This window comes from Aquarana catesbeiana, linkage group LG10 (assembly GCF_042186555.1).
Source record: "Aquarana catesbeiana isolate 2022-GZ linkage group LG10, ASM4218655v1, whole genome shotgun sequence".
Taxonomy (NCBI): domain Eukaryota; kingdom Metazoa; phylum Chordata; class Amphibia; order Anura; family Ranidae; genus Aquarana; species Aquarana catesbeiana.
This window is the reverse complement of record NC_133333.1, coordinates 202,524,611-202,545,832: the sequence shown is the minus strand read 5'-3', so window position 1 is coordinate 202,545,832 and position 21,222 is coordinate 202,524,611. Positions and strand designations below refer to the sequence as shown.

The 21,222-nt window shown below is 44.6% G+C and overlaps 1 protein-coding gene across 1 annotated transcript in view; it reads right to left on the bottom strand.

Annotated features, from left to right (window-relative positions):
- The window catches only part of LOC141111107 (nicotinamide N-methyltransferase-like), a 32,658-nt gene extending 21,084 nt beyond the window's left edge, over window positions 1-11,574 (bottom strand). The window contains exon 1 of the mRNA XM_073603123.1: window positions 11,333-11,574. Within this exon, the coding sequence (XP_073459224.1) occupies window positions 11,333-11,483 (151 nt within the window). The 5' untranslated portion in view covers window positions 11,484-11,574. The remainder of the gene's footprint in view (window positions 1-11,332) is intronic.
- Between the last annotated feature and the right edge of the window lie 9,648 nt (window positions 11,575-21,222).

Genomic DNA, 21,222 nt, shown 5'->3' with positions numbered 1-21,222 from the left:
CCCTGTTTAACAGGGGCGTGTAATTACAATTTTTGATGTAATACTTTGCAGCAGGGCTCGTTCCTGCATTCCAACTAGAGTGTCTGTGAGGGGTTGCAGTGTTGTGGCACCAGCACCAGTGCCTAAGGCCCAATTTTTCTGCCCCTGTCTAACAGGGGCGTGTAATTACAATTTTTGATGCAATACTTTGCAGCAGGGCTCGTTCCTGCGTTCCAACTAGAGTGTCTGTGAGGGGTTGCAGTGTTGTGGCACCAGCACCAGTGCCTAAGGCCCAATTTTTCTGCCCCTGTCTAACAGGGGCGTGTAATTACAATTTTTGATGCAATACTTTGCAGCAGGGCTCGTTCCTGCGTTCCAACTAGAGTGTCTGTGAGGGGTTGCAGTGTTGTGGCACCAGCACCAGTGCCTAAGGCCCAATTTTTCTGCCCCTGTCTAACAGGGGCGTGTAATTACAATTTTTGAAGCAATACTTTGCAGCAGGGCTCGTTCCTGCGTTCCAACTAGAGTGTCTGTGAGGGGTTGCAGTGTTGTGGCACCAGCACCAGTGCCTAAGGCCTAATTTTTCAGCTCCTGTTCAACAGGGGCATGTAATTACAATTCTTGATCTAATATTTCACAGCAGGGCCCTGTGAGGGCTTACAGTGTTGTGGCCACAGCAACACCTAAGGCCCAAATTTCTGCTGAGTATATAGGGCAGGACCCTACTTTCAAACATCTAACTTACAAACGACTCCTACTTGCAAACGGAAGGAGACAACAGGAAGTGAGATGAAATCTACCCCTAGGAAGGGAAATTCTCTCCTGTAAGAGTTAATATGGGAAAACAATTTCTCCTTTCCACTGATGCTTTCCAATCCTTGTTCCACAAAAAAACCCAAATTTTCAAAAAACATTTTTCATTGGGACAAAAAAGTGAGGTGAAATCTTCTGAAGAGGAGGAAAGACAGCAAAACAAATGTCACAGGGGTGATAACCCTTCCCTATGTTTTCCAAAAAGCTTAGAAAAGATTTTTTGGCTGGAGCTAAACACGTTAAAAATGTTCAAAATTACAAACAGATTCTACTTAACAACAAACCTACAGTCCCTGTCTTGTTTGCACCGCCTGTATACTGCTGTTCAGAGTATATAGGGCCTGGTGGCCCCACACCTTTCCTTATTTTAATTTGGGTGCGGGGTTCCCCTTAATATCCATACAATACCCAAAGGGCCTGGTAATGGACTGGGGGGTACCCATGCCGTTTGTCTCACTGATTTTCATCCATATTGCCATGACCCGACATGACATTAAACCCGCAAGCAGTTTTAAATGAGATTTTTTCCTTTAAAAATGACATTTGGTGCAGGGACTGTTCTAAACATGGGAAACACGCGTCACTTTACAGGCATACTATAGACACCCCCCAGGTACGATATTTAAAGGAATATTTCACTTTTTTTTTTTTACTTTAAGCATCATTAAAATCACTGCTCCCGAAAAAACGGCCGTTTTTAAAAGTTTTTTTTGCATTGATACATGTCCCCTGGGGTAGGACCCGGGTCCCCAAACCCTTTTTAGGACAATACCATGCAAATTAGCCTTTAAAATGAGCACTTTTGATTTCGAACGTTCGAGTCCCATAGACGTCAATGGGGTTCTAACGTTCGTGCGAACTTTCGGTCCGTTCGCGGGTTCTGGTGCGAACCGAACCGGGGGGTGTTCGGCTCATCCCTACTGTGGAGTCAGCGTATGTGAGGGCAGCAGTCTATCAATTTAGGAATATACTTCCCACCTAGGCTTCTAATTACACCCATTAGCGCGGACTCCCTATTTCCTCTGTTGCACCTAAAGCTACCTGAAGAAAATTGGTGGTGTTCTTCTGATCCTATTAGTACCACAGGCAAGCAGCTGCAGTATTTACAGTTAGTGTGTCCTGTATAGTGCAGTGTGTCCTCTGCACAGTGTGCACCTAAAGCTACCTGAAGAAAATTGGTGGTGTTCTTCTGATGCTTTTAGTACCACAGGCAGGCAGCTGCAGTATTTACAGTTAGTGTAGTGCGTCCTCTGCACAGTGTGCACATAAAGCTACCTGAAGACAATTGCTGTTGTTCTGATCCTAGTAATACCATAGGCAGGCAGCTGCAGTATTTACAGTTAGAGTAGTGCGTCCACTGCACAGTGTGCACCTAAAGTTGCCTGAAGAAAATTGGTGGTGTTCTTCTGATCCTATTAGTACCATAGGCAGGCAGCTGCAGTATTTATAGTTAGTGTACTGCGTCCCCTGCACAGTGTGCACCTAAAGCTACCTGAAGACAATTGCTGTTGTTCTGATCCTATTAATACCACAGGCAGGCAGCTGCAGTATTTACAGTTAGTGTAGTGCGTCCTCTGCACAGTGTGCACATAAAGCTACCTGAAGACAATTGCTGTTGTTCTGATCCTAGTAATACCATAGGCAGGCAGCTGCAGTATTTACAGTTAGAGTAGTGCGTCCACTGCACAGTGTGCACCTAAAGTTGCCTGAAGAAAATTGGTGGTGTTCTTCTGATCCTTTTAGTACCACAGGCAGGCAGCTGCAGTATTTACAGTTAGTGTAGTGCGTCCTCTGCACAGTGTGCACATAAAGCTACCTGAAGACAATTGCTGTTGTTCTGATCCTATTAATACCACAGGCAGGCAGCTGCAGTATTTACAGTTAGTGTAGTGCGTCCTCTGCACAGTGTGCACCTAAAGCTACCTAAAGAAAATTGGTGGTGTTCTTTTGATCCTATTAGTACCACAGGCAGGCAACTGCAGTATTTACAGTTAGTGTAGTGCATCCTCTGCACAGTATGCACCTAAAGCTACCTGAAGACAATTGCTGTTGTTCTGATCCTATTAATACCATAGGCAGGCAGCTGCAGTATTTACAGTTAGTGTAGTGCGTGCTCTGCACAGTGTGTACCTAAAGCTACCTGAAGAAAATTGGTGGTGTTCTTCTGATCCTATTAGTACCACAGGCAGGCAGCTGCAGTATTTACAGTTAGTGTAGTGCATTCTCTGCACAGTATGCACCGAAAGCTACCTGAAGACAATTTGTTCTGATCCAATTAATACCACAGGCAGGCAGCTGCAGTATTTACAGTTAGTGTACTGTGTCCTCTGCACAGTGTGCATCTAAAGCTACCTGAAGACATTTGCTGTTGTTCTGATCCTATTAGTACCACAGGCAGGTAGCTGCAGTATTTACAGTTAGCGTAGTGCATCCTCTGCACAGTGTGCACCGAAAGCTACCTGAAGACAATTGCTGTTGTTCTGATCCTATTAATACCACAGGCAGGCAGCTGCAGTATTTACAGTTAGTGTAGTGCGTCCTCTGCACAGTGTGCACCGAAAGCTACCTGAAGAAAATTGGTGGTGTTCTTCTGATCCTATTAGTACCACAGGCAGGCAGCTGCAGTATTTACAGTTAGTGTACTGTGTCCTCTGCACAGTGTGCACCTAAAGCTACCTGAAGACAATTGCTGTTGTTCTGATCCTATTAGTACCACAGGCAAGCAGCTGCAGTATTTACAGTTCGTTTAGTGCATCCTCTGCATAGTGTGCACCTAAAGCTACCTGAAGACAATTGCTGTTGTTCTGATCCTATTAATACCACAGGCAGGCAGCTGCAGTATTTTCAGTTCGTGTACTGTGTCCTCTGCACAGTGTGCACCTAAAGCTACCTGAAGACATTTGCTGTTGTTCTGATCCTATTAATACCACAGGCAGGCAGCTGCAGTATTTACAGTTAGTGTACTGTGTCCTCTACACAGTGTGCACCTAAAGCTACCTGAAGACAATTTGTTCTGATCCAATTAATACCACAGGCAGGCAGCTGCAGTATTTACAGTTAGTGTACTGTGACCTCTGCACAGTGTGCACCTAAAGCTACCTGAAGACAATTGCTGTTGTTCTGATCCTAATAATACCACAGGCAGGCAGCTGCAGTTTTACAGTTAGTGTACTGTGTCCACTGCACAGTGTGCACCTAAAGCTACCTGAAGAAAATTGGTGGTGTTCTTCTGATCCTATTAGTACCACAGGCAAGCAGCTGCAGTATTTACAGTTAGTGTACTGTGTCCTCTGCACAGTGTGCACCTAAAGCTACCTGAAGACAATTGCTGTTGTTCTGATCCTATTAGTACCACAGGCAGGCAGCTACAGTATTTACAGTTAGTGTACTGTGTCCTCTGCACAGTGTGCACCTAAAGCTACCTGAAGACAATTGCTGGTGTTCTCATACTAATAATATTACAGGCAGGAAGTTGATTCTGCTAGCTGCAATATCAGTATATATATACATCCCAGCTTTGTGCATCTACATCTCACTGCAGGCCATTAGTATGTTTGGAAGGCAAACAAGGAGAGGCAGACAGTCACAAGCCAATAAAAGAGGGCAAGCAGGCTCTGTCTCTAGAGGCAACAGTGCTGGTCGCGGAGACGGTGTATCCTCATCAGCACGTGGCCGTGGGACGCGCTTGTCCTTTTTTTCGGCAGCTGGCCGTGTTGAGCTGCAACATGCCGAAGACTTGGTAGAGTGGATGACCAAGCTGTCCTCATCCTCTCTCACCCAGGTTTAGGGTACTTTGTCTGGCAAAGCAGCTGCCAACGCAGCCTCTTCCCTCGGCTCAATGCCATCCGTCACTCCTTCCCTAGCCCCGCCATGTCCTCCTGAGGAGTCTCCGAACTGTTTGACCACAGTGTTGGGTACATGCTCCAGGAGGATGCCTAGCGTTTTGAAGGCTCCAATGATGGTACCCAGCTAGAGGAAGGCAGTAACGTGAGACCAGAGAGAGGGGTTGCCCAAGAAGGACAGCAATCTGGCAGTCATGTTCCCCCAGCTGCAGCATACTGCCAGGTTTGCTCCAGTGATGAGGAGGGAGGGGATGATGAGGCCACTGACTCCACGTAGGTGCCTGATAGGAGAGAGGAGGAGGCACATCTCCAATGAGGCAGGATGCCCTCCAGGGGCCAGCTTAAGGGCAGCACACCGACTGCATCACACCGCAGAGCTCCGCATGTGCAGGGTGCTGCTGTCTCTGCGCATTTTTCCAAAAGTTCTTTGGCGTGGGCCTTTTTTGAGATGAGTGCATCAGATCCCACCACTGCTTTTTGCAACATATGTCTCAAGCGTATCTTGCGTGTCCAAAACATCACCCGCTTGGGCACCACATGCTTGACCAGACATATGTCGACCTGCCATGCAGTTCGTTGGCAAAAAAGACCCACACCAAAGAACAAAGTGGACCTCTCCTTGCTCTTCATCAGCTGGGATCTCCAACCCCACTATACCTTCAGTCCTCTCTGAAACCTGCACTGAGAGGAATGAAGGTGTAGAATTAGGTGTGTCACCGCCAAGTACTTGCGGGCAATCTGCTATCAGTACACCAACATCAGATTGTACCAGGCAAATTTCCCTGCCCCAGCTGCTGCACCACTGAAAGAAGTTTGCTCCCAACCATCCACATGCCCAGCGGTTGAATGCTAGCTTGGCTAAATTGCTAGCACATCAACTGCTGCCTTTTCAGTTGGTAGACTATGCCCCTTTCTGTGAGTTTGTGGAATGTGCGGTTCCTCAGTGGCAGGTTCCGAAATGCCACTTTTTCTCACGGAAGGCGATTCCGGCTCTCTACCGGCATGTGGAAGGCAATGTCTTGGCCTTGCTGGACAGGGCGGTCAGCGGTAAGGTGCATATTACCGCTGACTCATGGTCCAGCAGGCATGGACAGGGACGTTGCCTATCTTTCACTGCGCACTTGTGACTCTTCTGGCAGCTGGGAAGGATGCAGGACAAGGTGCAGTAGTGTTGGAGGTTGTTCCGCCACCACGCCTCCAAAATTCTACTAGTGGTGATTCTGCCACACTTCTCTCCTCCACCCCCTCCTCTTCTTCCTCCATGGCCTCTTCCTGTGCTGATTTGTCCTCAGAACCAGCGGTGCTCCGTAGGCATTCAAGGGGCTACGCAAGCACATAGGCAAAAAGATGCCATGCGGTGCTTGAGCTGGTGTGCTTGGAGGACAGGAGTCACACTGGGGCAGAGATTCTGTCAGCTCTGCAGGGGCAGGTTCAGAGGTGGTTGACGCCACGCCAGCTTAAGCCAGGTATGGTGGTTTGCGACAATGGCACCAACCTCCTCTCCGCCCTCCGACAGGGACAACTGACCCATGTGCCCTGTTTGGCTCACGTCCTTAACTTGGTGGTGCAGCGGTTCTTGGGCAGGTACCCGGGCTTACAGGATGTCCTGAGGCAGGCCAGGGAAGTCTGTGTGCATTTCCGCAGGTCATATAATGCCAGTGCTCGGCTGGCAGACCTCCGAAAGGAGTTTAACCTGCCCAAGAACCGCCTAATATGTGACATGCCCACCAGGTGGAACTCAACGTTGGCCATGCTGCAGCAGCTGCACACAGAGCAGAGGGCCATCAATGAGTACCTATGCGACTATGGCAGCAGGACAGGGTCAGGGGAGCTTGTTTTTTTTCCCCACGCTATGATGGGCTATGATCAGGGATGCATGCACTGTCCTGTCACCATTTGAGGAGGCCACGAGGATAGTGAGCAGTGACAGTGCATGCATCAGTGACACTGTCCCTCTTGTCCACCTGTTGGAGCACACGCTGAGTGGAATAATGGACAGGGCACTTGAGGCAGAACAGAGGGAGGAAGAGGAGGACTTCCTTACCTCTCAAGGCCCCCTTTATCCAGACAGTGTTCCTGCATGCCCGCCGATCACACAGGAAGAGAAGGAGGAGGAGGATTGTGTCAGCATGGAGGTGGAGCCTAGCACTCAGCATCAGCAGCAGTCTTCAAGGGATCATTTACAGTCCCAAGAAACCCATGGACTTGTACGTGGCTGGGAGGAGGTGGCTGCGGATCATGTCGTCCTTAGTGACCCAGAAGACTCTAGACCGAATGCCTCAGAAAACCTACGCTGCATGGCCTCCCTGATCCTGCACAGCCTGGCTGGCTGGCAGGCAACCCTCCTTGATCCACGTTACAAGGGTAAGGTTGCGGACCTTATCTTGCTGTCGCAGAGGGAGCAGAGGATGAAACATCTTCGGGTGGCCTTGCAGAAAGGTCTGTGCAACGTGTTTCCAGAGCCTGGGAGGTTACAATTTCCTGGTCCTCCTGGACAACGTGTTGCTGAGGCTTCGGTCAGTCACAGAAGGAGCAGTGGAGAAGGTGGCCTTCTGACCGATGCGTTTAGACAATTTTTTAGTCCGCAGCTCCAAGGTCTGATCGGTTCCAGCAACCATCGCCAGCGTCTGATTCACATGGTGCAGGATTACCTAGGGGCAAGATCAGACTTGGACACCTTTCCCACCGAAAATCCTCTGGATTACTGGGTCTTGAGGATGGATCACTAGCCAGAGCTTGCACAGTATACAATTGAGCTACTGGCCTGTCCTGCATCCAGCGTTCTTTCGGAACGCACATTCAGTGCTGCTGGAGGCTTTGTAACCGATCACAGGGTGCGCCTGTCCACCGAATCGGTCGATCGGCTGACCTTCATAAAAATTAAACCAGTCTTGGATCACCAGCTACCAAGAACATGATGCTGATGTAACCGTTTGATTTTTTTTTTAATGTGAGATCCCTTCAAGACTGCCTATGCTGATGCTGAGTGACTATCCTGTTATGCTGAGTGACAATCCTCTTCCTCCTTAATTTTCATGCTGATAGCTTGCAAGAACATTTTTGGTTCTGGGCACCGCCACCAGTGGCCAAGGCCCGCATTTGTGAGGGGTTGCAGTGTTGGGCACCAGTGCCTAAGGCCCAATTTTTCTGCCCCTGTTCAACAGGGACATGTAACTACAATTCTTGATCTAATATTTCACAGCAGGGCCCATTCTTGCGCCCACCAAAACTAACTGTGAGGGCTTACAGTGTTGTGGCACCAGCACCACCACCACCACCAAAGGCCCAATTTTTTTGCCCCTGTTCAGCAGGTGCATGTAATTACAATTCTTGATGTAATATTTCACAGCAGGGCCCGTTCCAGCGCCCACCAAGAGTAACTGTGAGGACTTACAGTGTTGTGGCACCACCACCACCAAAGGCCCAAGTTATCTACCACTGTTCAACAATGGCATTCCTGCACCCACCAAGAGTAACTGTGAGGGCTTACAGTGTTGTGGCACCAGCACCACCACCAAAGGCCCAATTTTTTTGCCCCTGTTCAACAGGTGCATGTAATTACAATTCTTGATGTAATATTTCACAGCAGGGCCCGTTCCAGCGCCCACCAAGAGTAACTGTGAGGACTTACAGTGTTGTGGCACCAGCACCACCACCACCACCACCAAAGGCCCAAGTTTTCTACCACTGTTTAACAATGGCATGTAATTACAATTCTTGATCTAATATTTCACAGCAGGGCCCATTCCAGCGCCCACCAAGAGTAACTGTGAGGACTTACAGTGTTGTGGCACCAGCACCACCACCACCACCAAAGGCCCAAGTTTTCTACCACTGTTTAACAATGGCATGTAATTACAATTCTTGATCTAATATTTAACAGCACGGCCCGTTCCTGTGCCCACCAAGAGTAACTGTGAGGGCTTACAGTGTTGTGGCAACACCAACACCTAAGGCCCCAATTTCTGCAGAGTATATAGGGCAGGCCCCTACTTTCAAACATCCAACTTACAAACGACTCCTACTTGTAAACGGAAAGAGACAGCAGGAAGTGAGATGAAATCTACCCCTAGGAAGGAAAATTCTCTCCTGTAAGAGTTAATATGGGAAAAAACGTGTCTCTTCTTCACTGATGCTTTATCACCAATCCTTGTTTCACTAAAAACCCCAAATTTTCAAAAAACATTTGTCATTGGGACAGAAAGTGAGGTGAAATCTTCTGAAGAGGTGCACAGACAGCAAAACAAATGTTACAGGGGTGATAACCCTTCCCTATGTTTTCCAAAAAGCTTTTGGCTGGAACTACACTTTAAAAATGTACCAGTTCAAAATTACAAACAGATTCTACTTAACAACAAACCTACAGTCCCTGTCTTGTATATAAGTTTTGTTGGCGGAAAATTTGAGAACCTGCTATCAAACATTTGTTGGCGAAAAGTCGGACAGCAAATGTTCGATGGAGCATACACATGGTCGGACTTTCTGACAACAAGCTCATATGCAACATTTCCCGTCGGAAAGTCTGACCGTGTGTGCGCTGATCTAAAAAAAATTAAATATGTATCTTACCACAAAGCACGTGAGCAAATATTATATATAATACATCAAAAATTGCTGCATAAAACTACATTTCCACAATCCTGCGTAGTGATGATAATAATGATCGTGTATTCAATAGATAAACAGTCCCCTTGATCCTCTGTATAAATGGAACATCCAAATCCCATGTGCACAAATTCACATCTGTGACTGGAATAAAGTTTTCACTAATTCGTGAGACACCACCACCTTCTGAAATGGGCACTCACCAGAAACGAGTAAAAAATGCACCTTTGGTTAATGCTGGGTTTAACCACTCCACTCTATGTTTGAAGATTCCCAAATTGGTTGCCAACAATTTTCACTGTAAACATTTTATACCCCACAATTTTGACGGGGGATTTTTCAATGTCAAGGTATTGTTGAGCATATTGTAACAAGTTTTTTGGAACTTGTCCAGTAAAGGCTTCTTTCTGGCAACTTGACCATGCAGCTCTTTTTTGTTCAAGTATCATCGTATTGTGCTCCTTAAAAACAACCACACCATATTTTTCCAGAGAAGCCTGTATTTCTCCTGAGGTTACCTGTGGGGTTTTCTTTGTATCCCGAACAGTTCCTGTGGCAGTTGCAGCTGAAATCTTTCTTGATTTATCTGACCTTGGCTTGATATCAAGAGATCCCCAAATCTTCCACTTCTTATTAAGTGATTGAAGAGTACTGACTGGCATATTTAAGGCTTTGGATATCTTTTTATATCTTTTCCATCTTTGTAAAGTTTCATTACCTTGTTACACAGGTCTTTTGTCTTTTCTTTTCTAACTCCTTATGTCTCAGTGTCTAGACTGCTTGGTGCATCCATGGGAGAGCTAACAAACTCATTGACTATTTATACACAGACACTAATTGTGATTTAAAAAGCCACAAATGTGGGAAATTAACCTTTAATTGCCATTTTAACCTGTGTGTGCCACCTTCTATGTACCAAGGCCGAACATTCCAGGGTATGTAAACTTTTTATCAGGGCCATTTGGGTGATTTCTGTTATCATTATGATTTAAAAAGGATCCAAAAAACTATGCGATAATAAATTGCTTCATGTGATTGCTATCCTTAAATAAAAGACAGTTTTTTGGCATGATCAGTAATATATGACTGCCAAAATGTCACAATTTCTGCCAGGGTATGCAAACTTTTGAGCACAACTGTATATATATATATATATATATATATATATATATATATATATATATATATATATATATATAGAGATAGATCTATAGATAGAGAGAGATCTATCTATCTATCTATCTATCTATCTATCTATCTATCTATCTATCTATCTATCTATCTATCTATCTATATATATCTATAATATCTATAGAGAAACCACATACTATACATACACATAGGTATCTGCAACCAACTTCTCATCCCAGCCAGGTGTGTCAGAGTATGGAGCTATTCACAGTGTTGTGGGCCAATAACAGAGGACCTGATACATCAAGTTGTTCCTTCGGGGTAATCACTACATGCATAAGTAAAAATAGAACAATTTTTGCATTTTTTTAGTAAATCCTTGTTTTAAAATAATTTTTCAAAGAAGCTCACAGTTTGCACTGAAATCAAAATAAGCAATTTGTAATGCAATCCATGCTCCAAGCTCATAAAGGACGTTTTTTGGAGTTTGGGCGTTTTTTTTAACAGCCCATAAACTTCACTCTATGTTATCCTATGTGTCCATGCACACATAGACGTTTTTGAACTTTTATTAGAAGTGGAATTTATGGGCTGTTTTCTGAACGCCATAAAATCGCGTTCAGGAGTCGTTTTTCTGACCACAAAAAACGCCAATCGCTCATAAACGCTGATAAACGTTGATAAATACTCAAAAACGTGGCTCACTAGCGTTTAACGTTTTTGATCCTTTGAAATAAAAAAAAAATTGCTAAAAAATACTAGTGTGGAAAAACGCTAATAAACGCTATTGCAAAAACATTAAAAAACATTGAAAGACTCACTGCAAAGCTACTGGCGTTTTTATAACGTTATTTTAACGTCCAGTGTGCATGGAGCCTGAAAAGAAAGATGGAGTACAACTTTTTTGTGTGATAATTCTTGTAGCAATAATAATAATAATAATAAAGCTGTCAGTTGTTTACCTGAAGTGAAAGTTTCATGAAAATTCCGCAATGTAAAATCAAGCCATTCTCCGGTTATAGTTCCCTCTTCAGGGTGATAGTATGTTCTGTAGTAATCTACAGGGTCAAACTCATCAATGTAGGTTTGAGGTGATGTATATGGAGTCTCCATGCTGATCTATCTTCTCTCAATAAAGTATGCTTGATTCTGTTAATTGCAAGTGAATTGAAACAGAGAATGCAATACTTTGGATTAAAAGAGATAATTAGGAAGGACTTTGCTCATTATGAAATGTTAAGCAAACATCAAACATCATTCTCTGTTTAAATATTGCCACTAATATTCAGAGTCAAATTTGTGTGTTCTCTACTGTGGTAGATCATAGAAAGAATTAAAATATATTGGCAATTTTATGCAAATAACAAAATCACAAACTGGCATAAATGTTTTATTGGCCTAAAGCAAAACTTTACTCATAACAGTTTGATAAAAAAATAATGTTCCTTAGCAAGGGACAAACATTCCACAATAATAATTATGCTACCAAAATTAGTGTGTGTTGTAAATTGCCTTCAGCATTGCTCCTGTTTCTTCTTGACGGAAGCTGCCATTTTGCTGAAGCTCAGAGCCCCTGAACAGCAGTAAATCATGAAGGGAAACTAAACCTATCGATTTAAAGGTTTAAAAGAAAACAGATACATTCCTGGAATGCCAGGATTGTTAACCATCACATTTGCTTGTGTCCTCAACCAAACTGTCAAACCATCAAATGGTTGGTGTCATAATTGATCACATGTGCAGCACCATGGCAGTTGCAGATCAAACAGAAGCAGCTTCCTTGGCTGTAAAGGATAGGAGAGTATAATTCTGCGTTAAGGCTGTCAGCACACAAAACAAACTCGGCAATGCCTAAAAATGGAGAGCAAATGAGCATGTGCAGAGCAGGGTAAGACAGTGTGTTACTGGACTTTAAGTGGTATAGGCACTTATTTTTAATGTTTTACATAGCTATACCTGCAAAAGGGGCCAGCCTGAAGTCATCTAGTAGGTCTTCATTTCCACTTTAATTAGGAGAAGTAGCCTGGATCTCAAATGTTAAACATGTTCTGCCTCTTATCTTAGCAGCTTCTTTAGTTCTAAAAAAAGTCAAACATACTCTGATATTCATAGACCCAACAACCAAACACAGACAAAGTAACCTGTAACCTGGTATTTGTATTCCAGTGTACCGAAGAACTGGGGAGCCAAAGCAACCTCTCAATATAAGGATGGCCCAACATGGAAGGCAAACTCTGTAGGTCAAAACTCAGCAGTCTTCCATACCTTAAATATGAACACCAGAAAAAAACATATATAACTCTTATGCCCTGTACACACGATCAGACTTTCCGACAACAAAACCGTGGAATTTTGTTCGAAGGTTGTTGGCTCCAACTTGTCTTGCATACACACGGTCACACAAATGTTGGCCAACAATTACGACCGTGGGAATGTGGTGACGTACAAGATGTTCTACGAGCCGAGAAAAAGGAAGTTCAATAGCCAGTGCGGCTCCTTCTGCTTGATTCCGAGCATGTGTGAACTTTTGTGCGTCTGACTTGTTTACACACGATTGGAAATTCCGACAACAAAGTTTTGTTGGCAGAAAATTTGAGAACCTGCTCGCCAACAAATGTTCGATGGAGCATACACAGGGTCGGACTTTCAGCCAACAAGCTCACATCCAACATTTGTTGTCGGAAAATCCGATCGTGTGTACGGGGCATAACAGTGGGTATTCCCCAGCACTGCAAGGAATCATCTGGGGGTAAGGGAAAACCAGCTATATTTATCTTTTCCCTTCCTTGCCCAGCAGCTGACACGCTTCTCTCTCCGACACCGAAATGTAGTTGAAAAAGTAAAAGTCTGGCACTGATCCAACTTGAAGTAAAATCATATAGCCTTTATTAGTGATTCATCAGAACATAAGCGAATCTGTGGAACAGCAAGATTGATGTGTTTCAGCCCTAACCAGTGTCAACCATCCCTTCAAATGGGTTTTGCATTTCCCAATAAAGTCTGAGCATACAAAACCATCTTGAAGCAGGTCAAATGCACCCATCAATTGATTCTGAGTTCTCAAAGAGTCTCAAACTGATGTCATAGACTCAAGCCCAAAGCTCATCAACACAGGCCCTTATACTTTACTCCTTAGGTAACTTTTTGGTTTAAAGAAAATATGCAGCTTTTCTATGTACAAAAAGAAACACACATCAAGGTTATGCTCATGGTGGTGACAAGGTTCGGTTTTGCAGTCGGCGTGCTAAAAATTGTTTTAACCGCTTGCCGCCCAGCCGCTGCAGTTGTACTGCGGCAACATGGCTCGGCTGCGCGAATCGCCGTCATGTTACATCGCTTTTATATCTGGCCACTAGGCGCGACCCCCGCTCGCCCACGGAGCCGATGCGAGTGCCCTGGCGGTCACGATCACCGCCGGGCTGCTGCGTTTGCTTGGGGCACATGGAGAACCGGGATCTGTGTGTGTAAACACACAGATCCTGGTTCTCTGAGGGAAGAACAGACAGATCATCTGTTCATACAGAGTATTAACAGCGATCTGTCATCTCCCCTATACAGTCTCCTCCCACCCTTCAGTTAGAACACAGAATAGGGAACACAGTTAACCCCTTGATCACCCCCTAGTGGTTAACCTCTTCACTGCCAGTGACATTTTTACAGTAATCAATGCATTTTTATAGCACTGATCGCTGTAAAAATGCCAATGTCTCAAAAATGTGTCACAATTGTCCGACGTGTCCGCCATAATGTCGCAGTCCCGATAAAAATCGCCAATCGCCGCCATTACTAGTAGAAAAAAAAAATAATAAAAATGCCATAAAACTATCCCCTATTTTGTAGACGCTATAACTTTTGCGCAAACCAAACAATATACGCTTATTGCGATTTTGTTTTTTTTACCAAAAATATGTAGAAGAATACGTACCGGCCTAAACTGAGGAAAAAAATATTTTATTTTTGGGGGATATTTATTATAGCAAAAAGTAAAAAATAATGCATTTTTTTCAAAATTGTCGCTCTTTTTTTTGTTTATAGCCCAAAAAATAAAAACCACAGAGGTGATCAAATACCACCAAAAGAAAGCTCTATTTGTGGGAAAAAAAGGACGTCAATTTTGTTTTGGTGCAACGCTGCACGATCGCGCAATTGTCAGTTAAAGCGACGCAGTGCCGAATCGCAAAAAGTGCTCTGGTCAGGAAGGGGGTAAAATCTTCCGGGGCTGAAGCGGTTAAAGTGAGAGACAACAACATGTCAGAAGAATCATGGTAAAAAGGTAGTGCACCATATTGAATACATGTATCTCTACAAGATTGCCATTTTTCCCCGAACAGAAATTGTGTTTGGATTTGTTTTACATTGCAGAACTTCACATTTAACATTGTAATATAAAATTAAATCTTTCCATGTATTTAATCAGCTTGTTATATGGCATATGTGACTTCTACAATACTGTTTTTGGACCCTTAATATCTATATTCAGCACTTTTTACCACATAAGGAAATACATACTGATATACAATTTTATGGTCAATTGTTTTTCAGACTTACTGTAATTTTTTATTTACGGGCTCGCCCCCAGCATAGCTCAAGTCAATAATGGTGATAGTATTCACATAGCCCTAAATGATCCACAATGCCTCAAAAATTGATATGGCCCAGAAACACTAAACAAAATAAAGATGAATAAAGTACCTGGACCTGATGGCTTACACACAGGTGTCCTCAGAGTTGAGCTCTGTTATTTTAAATCCATTGTTTCTCATTTGGTGTAAAGCCAAGGTGGTGCCTATATTTACTGTAAAAAGATCAAAATCTTTACCAAGTAACTATAGACTGGTTAGTTTAACTTCTAAAGTCTGGAAAATACTTGAGAGTTTAATAAAAGACCATATGAAAGTTTTTTGCTAGAAAACAATATTTTAAGCAATAATCAGCATGGATTCACAAAATACCAAAGTTGTCCATTTCTTTTTATGAGGAATTAAGCAAACACTTAAACAAAGAAATGGCTCTGGATATAGCATAAGTGTTTGACACAGTTTCCCACATGTGGTTATTGTGTAAGTTAACCACTTCAGCTCCGGAAGATTTGGCTGCTCAATGACCAGGCCATTTTTTGCGATTCGGCACTGCGTCGCGGGCGTGCGACACTGTACCCAAACAAAATTGACGTTCTTCTTTTCCCCACAAGTAGAGCTTTTTTTATTTGGTGGTATTTGATCATCTCTGCAGTTTTTATTTTTTGCGCTATAAACAAAAAAAGAGTGACAATTTTGAAAAAAACACAATAATTTGTACTTTTTGCTATAATAAATATCCCCATTTTTTAAAAAATAAATAAAACATTTTTCTCAGTTTAGGCCGATATGTATTCTACTTTTTTTTGGTAATAAAAATCACAATAAGCGTATATTGATTGGTTTGTGCAAAAGTTATAGCGTCTACAAAATAGGGGATAGATTTATGGCATTTTTATTATTATTTTTTTATTTACTAGTAATGGCGGTGATCTGTGATTTTTATCAGGACTGCGACATTATGGCGGACACATCGGACACTTTTGACACATTTTTGAAACCATCGACAATTATACAGCGATCAGTGCTATAAAAATACACTGATTACTGTGTAAATGTCTCTGGCAGGGAAGGGGTTAACACTAGGGGGCGATCAAGGGGTTAACTGTGTTCCCTGACTGTGTGTTTTAACTGTAGGGCGAGGGGACTGACTATAGGAGATGACAGATTGTGGTTTCTAGCTATTAGGAACTCATGATCTGCTTCTCCTCTCGTCAAAGAACAGGGATTTGTGTGTTTACACACACACGTCCCTGTTCTGCCTCTCGTGCCTGCAACTGCGTGCGACCGCTGACCATGAGCATCGGAACCCCAGCAATGCAGCGGGCGCACATGCCTGCTATCCCGCTTAAGGGAACCAATGTACAGCTACGACGGTTCGCAGGATCGTGCCGACGTGCCACGGTATAATGACAGCGGCTGGTCGGCAAGTGGCTAAAGTCTACACGCTTAAGAATCCAGTTTGTAAATGGATAGAAAACTGGCTAAAAGACCATATTCAGAAAGCAATAATATTGATTCATACTCTAAATGGTCTAAGGTTATTAGTGGTGTACCCCAAGGTTCAGTGTTGGAAACCTTACTTTATAACCTATTTATAAATTATAGAGTTTGGGATTAAAGTACCATATTGCAAATGAGGTTTAATGTTGAAAAATGCAAAGTTACGAAATGGGGGGCAAACATTACACAGTCTAAAAGAAGAACTGCTAGAGGAGTTAGTGGTTGACAAGGATCTTGGTGTTCTGGTAGATCATGCAATGTAAACTTAATAGCATGTATATCACCCTCCAGTGTACAGTTTAGGTAGGTAAATTTAGCTGACTCGTAGTAGCTTGTATGAGTCTGGGAAATTTGTTTGGGCTCAGTTTAAGGTCAGGTTGAAAGGCTCTGCAGACCAGGCCCTAATTGCCTCCCCCTGGTTCTGGAGGTCCATGGAAACTTCTAGAAACTAGTGAGCGGTGGTAAAGAGGCAGGGTCTGAATATTGATGGGGTTTTTGACCAATCCCCAGGCAGGAGGCCTGGCAGGACTGTCAAACAGGCTCAGAAATATTGAAGAGCCTGGCCAGAGGTTGTTGTCGGGTGGAAGATGGAGTGCTGTGGGCTAAGGTTGATGTAATAAGGTCCGTGAGGGGACCCCGGCCCTAGGGGCCTCTGCCTCCAGGCTGAGGCTGAAGAAGGAAGGGGAGGAAGCTAAAGAGAGGGATCTCAGGGTGGCTGGTGAAGTTTTAGGATCGTAGGGAGCCAGACCCCGCCCTTCCTTTTTGACCCCCTCATTTCTCATAAGCCCCACCCCTTATAGAATCAGCCCACTCTGTCCCCTGTATTCCACTTGCTTCCAACCATATAGTGTCAGGAGTACACAGCTCAGCATCACAGATCAGGGTATATAGATCAGCAGCATCACATAAAGGCTATATAGATCAGCAGCACCACATATATGGTATATAGATCAGCAGCATCACATATACTGATCTCGCAGCACACTGTCAGCACCCCCACACTGGTGGAGGACACGATAACAGCACCTCCCCGGATCGCAGCACACTGGCTTGGGGCTCGTAGGACACACTGACAGAAATTCCTCCCCCCAGCGGGGATTTAGGCACACTGATAACATCCCCCACCTCGGGGCTCACAGGACATGCTGACAGCACCACCAGCCAGCAGGGCTGCTGTTAGAAATCACAGGGCGCTGTACAGTCTACCTGACAGGCCCCCCCCCTCCCCCCGAAAATATCAAATGACATTTTTGCTACAATGCGATGGTTGCAATGCGGTTTTGCAGCCATGCCAGAAATGATATCCTTGCTACAGCCACCCCCTGATTTTTGTTATACTTTTTTAAATTGCTGAATGGTAATTTTACATTGTGAGATTGCACTGCAACTGTGAGCCAAGTGTTTGGCTCGCAGTTGTAGAGTGGCTCCATTGAACTCAACAGGGAGTTTGATCGGTGATGCCACCTTCCACACTCTGTAGCCTGTGTTAAAAGTGCCGCAGCTGTGTAGTAAAGCGTTGCAGCCACAGCGTGTATAAAGCCTTGTCTGGCTGTATTTTTAGGATTTGGGTGCGCAGCCAGAGATGGCGGTAAATCCGTGACTCAGCCACCCATGTGAAAGAGTCCTTAGGCCGCATTCACATTTTGCATTTCCTAAATATGTGACAAAGTGCACAGGAAACTAACGCTTTGCAGTACATTTTATAAATGCACTGCAAACTCACATAGCACTTGTGGTGCCATTAATTGTTAATGGCACCCCCAAAAACACTTAGCAGACTTGCGTTTTGTCATGTGGCAAAGTTGTATGCCTCAAAAGAGCATTCTATGGTGCGTTTGTCAAACGTAGGGCAGCCCATTCAAGTGAATGGGCTGTCCTACGTGTGAAAAACGGGCTAAAAGAAAAAATGTGAGCAGAAACATGCATTCCCGCTATGCAAAGTGTGAATGGGGCCTCATGGGTGGCATATAGAAATGGCTGATGCAGAGAAATCTTTCAGGTGGAGGGAGAGGTGTATTCACTGGCCCCTAGCTCCAGCATTGCAGTGGTAGCCGGGGTCTACCTGCAGTACAAGGCTGGCTCCTGGCACATTCTCCCCTTTCTTAAGCTTCACCCCCCACTCACCTTCTTCCAGCAGTAGCACTACAACATGCAGCCATTTCAGGTTATAGGACACACAGAGCACAGTGTGGAGGTCAGTAGAGCTCAGGACTCAGGGAGAAGCAGGCAGAGAACTTCTTACCACGATCTTTCCTCCAAGAAATAACATTGCGATCACAGGGGGAGGGGAGTTTTAGGACCCGGTGTATAGTCACATATGACGACCCATCACATTTGGCTACCCGCTGGAGTACGCATGCACGACGCCGCCATATGCGTTCCAACACTTTTACGACAAAACAGTATGTGGCTCCACCCCTGAGTCTAGGTTTAAGCCCCTATATATACATAGAGGTAGAATATAATTATGCCGAGCGAAGTGAGGCCGTGCCGAAGCGTGGCGAGCGGAGCGAGCCCGCGAGGCGCCCTGTTGCAAAGTGTTGTCTTACAATACGGAAGAAGTTTCACTGCTCCGTATTGTCGTAAAAACTTTTGGAACGCATATGGATAAGTTACGTATGCACAGTGCGTAATTTGTCAGTGGAAAGTCACTTTCGTAGCAAAATGTGATGGGTAGCCGAATGTGACGAAACACCGGCAGGCAGTGTAAACAGTTTATGGAAAAAGGCAGAGAGATTTTGCAGCTGTCCCTGCTGTTCCAAAATCAAGACACAGCCTGAGAACAAAGCCAGCATGGGACAGCTTTCTAACTGAAGGAACTGTGTGCAAATATGTAGCATTGATCCCCTGCATAGCAGCTGGGAGGAAGAAATCCAGCAGCGCTGCAGGGGTTGAACACCAGTAACAAGGCAGAACAGCGGCTCTCCTCTCCTGCAGGTGCCCGGCCCCCTTCTGAACTAATGAGGCTCGAAAACACACACTTATAGCACCCCCTTCCCCCCCCGTTCTCCGTAGGAGGTCCAGCACTTACCGGGCTGTGGTGTCCTCTCATCCTGCTGTGTCTCCTTCAGTGGGCAGCAGGCAGCAGCGGCGGTTGAGGTAGAGTTGCCACCTCATCCCTTTAAAACTGAACACATATTAATTACACAGGTTCTGTGGATTATTAGAGTGGTAGTTAAACTCACTTGGTGTCTTATCTGCATTAAATTAGCCTCAGAAACTGTGTAATTCATATGTGTTTGGGTTTAAAGGGATGAGGCAGCAACCCTAGGTGAAGGAGTCCGCTCCTCATGCTTCCTTCACTCGGGCGCACTGGCACAGAGAAAACCGGAAGTGACATCGTAACTCGAATGTCAATCAAAGCACCCGTCCGTAGTAATACATACTACGGCGCCAGGCGGAAGTTATTCAGCACGATGGATTGCGCCGCAAGGCAGGTCAAAAGCCTGCAAATGAAGCGCCTCGCCTCCAATCTCGTAATTGCATAGATGTGGTGCTTCACCCGGACGCAGTGCACTTAAGGACCTTTTTTTCTATTTTTTTTTTTTAAAGGGCCATTTTTATTTTATTTTATTATTATTATTTTTTTGTGACTGCCTGGAGGGGGTTGGGGAGGGGGGGGGGGGGCGCCTTGCCCGTGCGCCCCATATGGACAGGCCACCACTGCAAGGGAGCAACGGTTTTCACAAAGCTTGATTTGAGAGGGGCATACAATCTCATGAGGATTAAGGAGGGCGACGAGTGGAAAACTGCGTTTAATACCAAAACAGGTCATTATGAGTACCTCGTAATGTCTTTTGGCCTTTGTAACGCCCCAGCAATTTTCCAGGAATTTATTAACGATGTCCTCCGAGATTTGTTGCAGTTATGTGTGGTGCTTTATCTCGATGATATCCTCATATTTTCCAAGACCCTGGAGAGCCACCACACAGATGTCTGTCGTGTGCTTCAGAAACTAAGAGACAAGAATCTCTATTGTAAACTGGAGAAGTGCGAGTTCCATCGTGAACAGGTTAAATTCCTGGGTTATGTAATTTCCACTGCTGGTTTTTTTCGATGGACCAGGAGAAACTTTTGTCAGTTCTACAGTGACCCTGACCCATGGGTTTACGTCCTCTGCAGCGTTTCCTGGGCTTTGCCAACTATTAGCGGAAGTTTATTCGTAACTTCTCGTCTCTGGTCAAGCCCCTGACTGATATGACCAGAAAGGAAGGTAGCCCACAGAGTTGGTCTCTGGAGTCCATTAAGGCCTTTGAGAGTCTCAAGGCTGTCTTTGTTTCTGCTCCTGTGTTGGCACATCCTTATCCTACGTGATCTTTTATCCTTGAGGTTGATGCTTCTGAGATTGGTGTTGGTGCCCTCCTGTCTAAACATCCTACCTCTATGAGCGCTATGCATCCTTGTGGCTACTTTTCCAAAAAAATGGTCACCTGCAGAGTGCAATTACGAGATTGGTGAAAGAGAGCTGTTGGCAATCATTTTAGCCCTGAAAGAATGGAGACATCTCCTCGAAGGTACCACTGTGTCGGTTCTCATTCTTACTGACCATAAGAATCTCACATTCTTGTCTGAGGCTAAACGCCTCTCTCCCAGAAGGGCGCGATGGGATCTTTTCTTGTCAAGTTTCAATTACATTGTGTCATTCTTACCCGGTACTAAGAATGTAAGGGCTGATGCCTTGTCACAAAAATTTTCCTCCACTTCCAAGTTGGAGTCGGTTCCAGTGTCTGTGATTCCTCCTGATCGTATTCTGGCTACGGTTCGCACCGGTC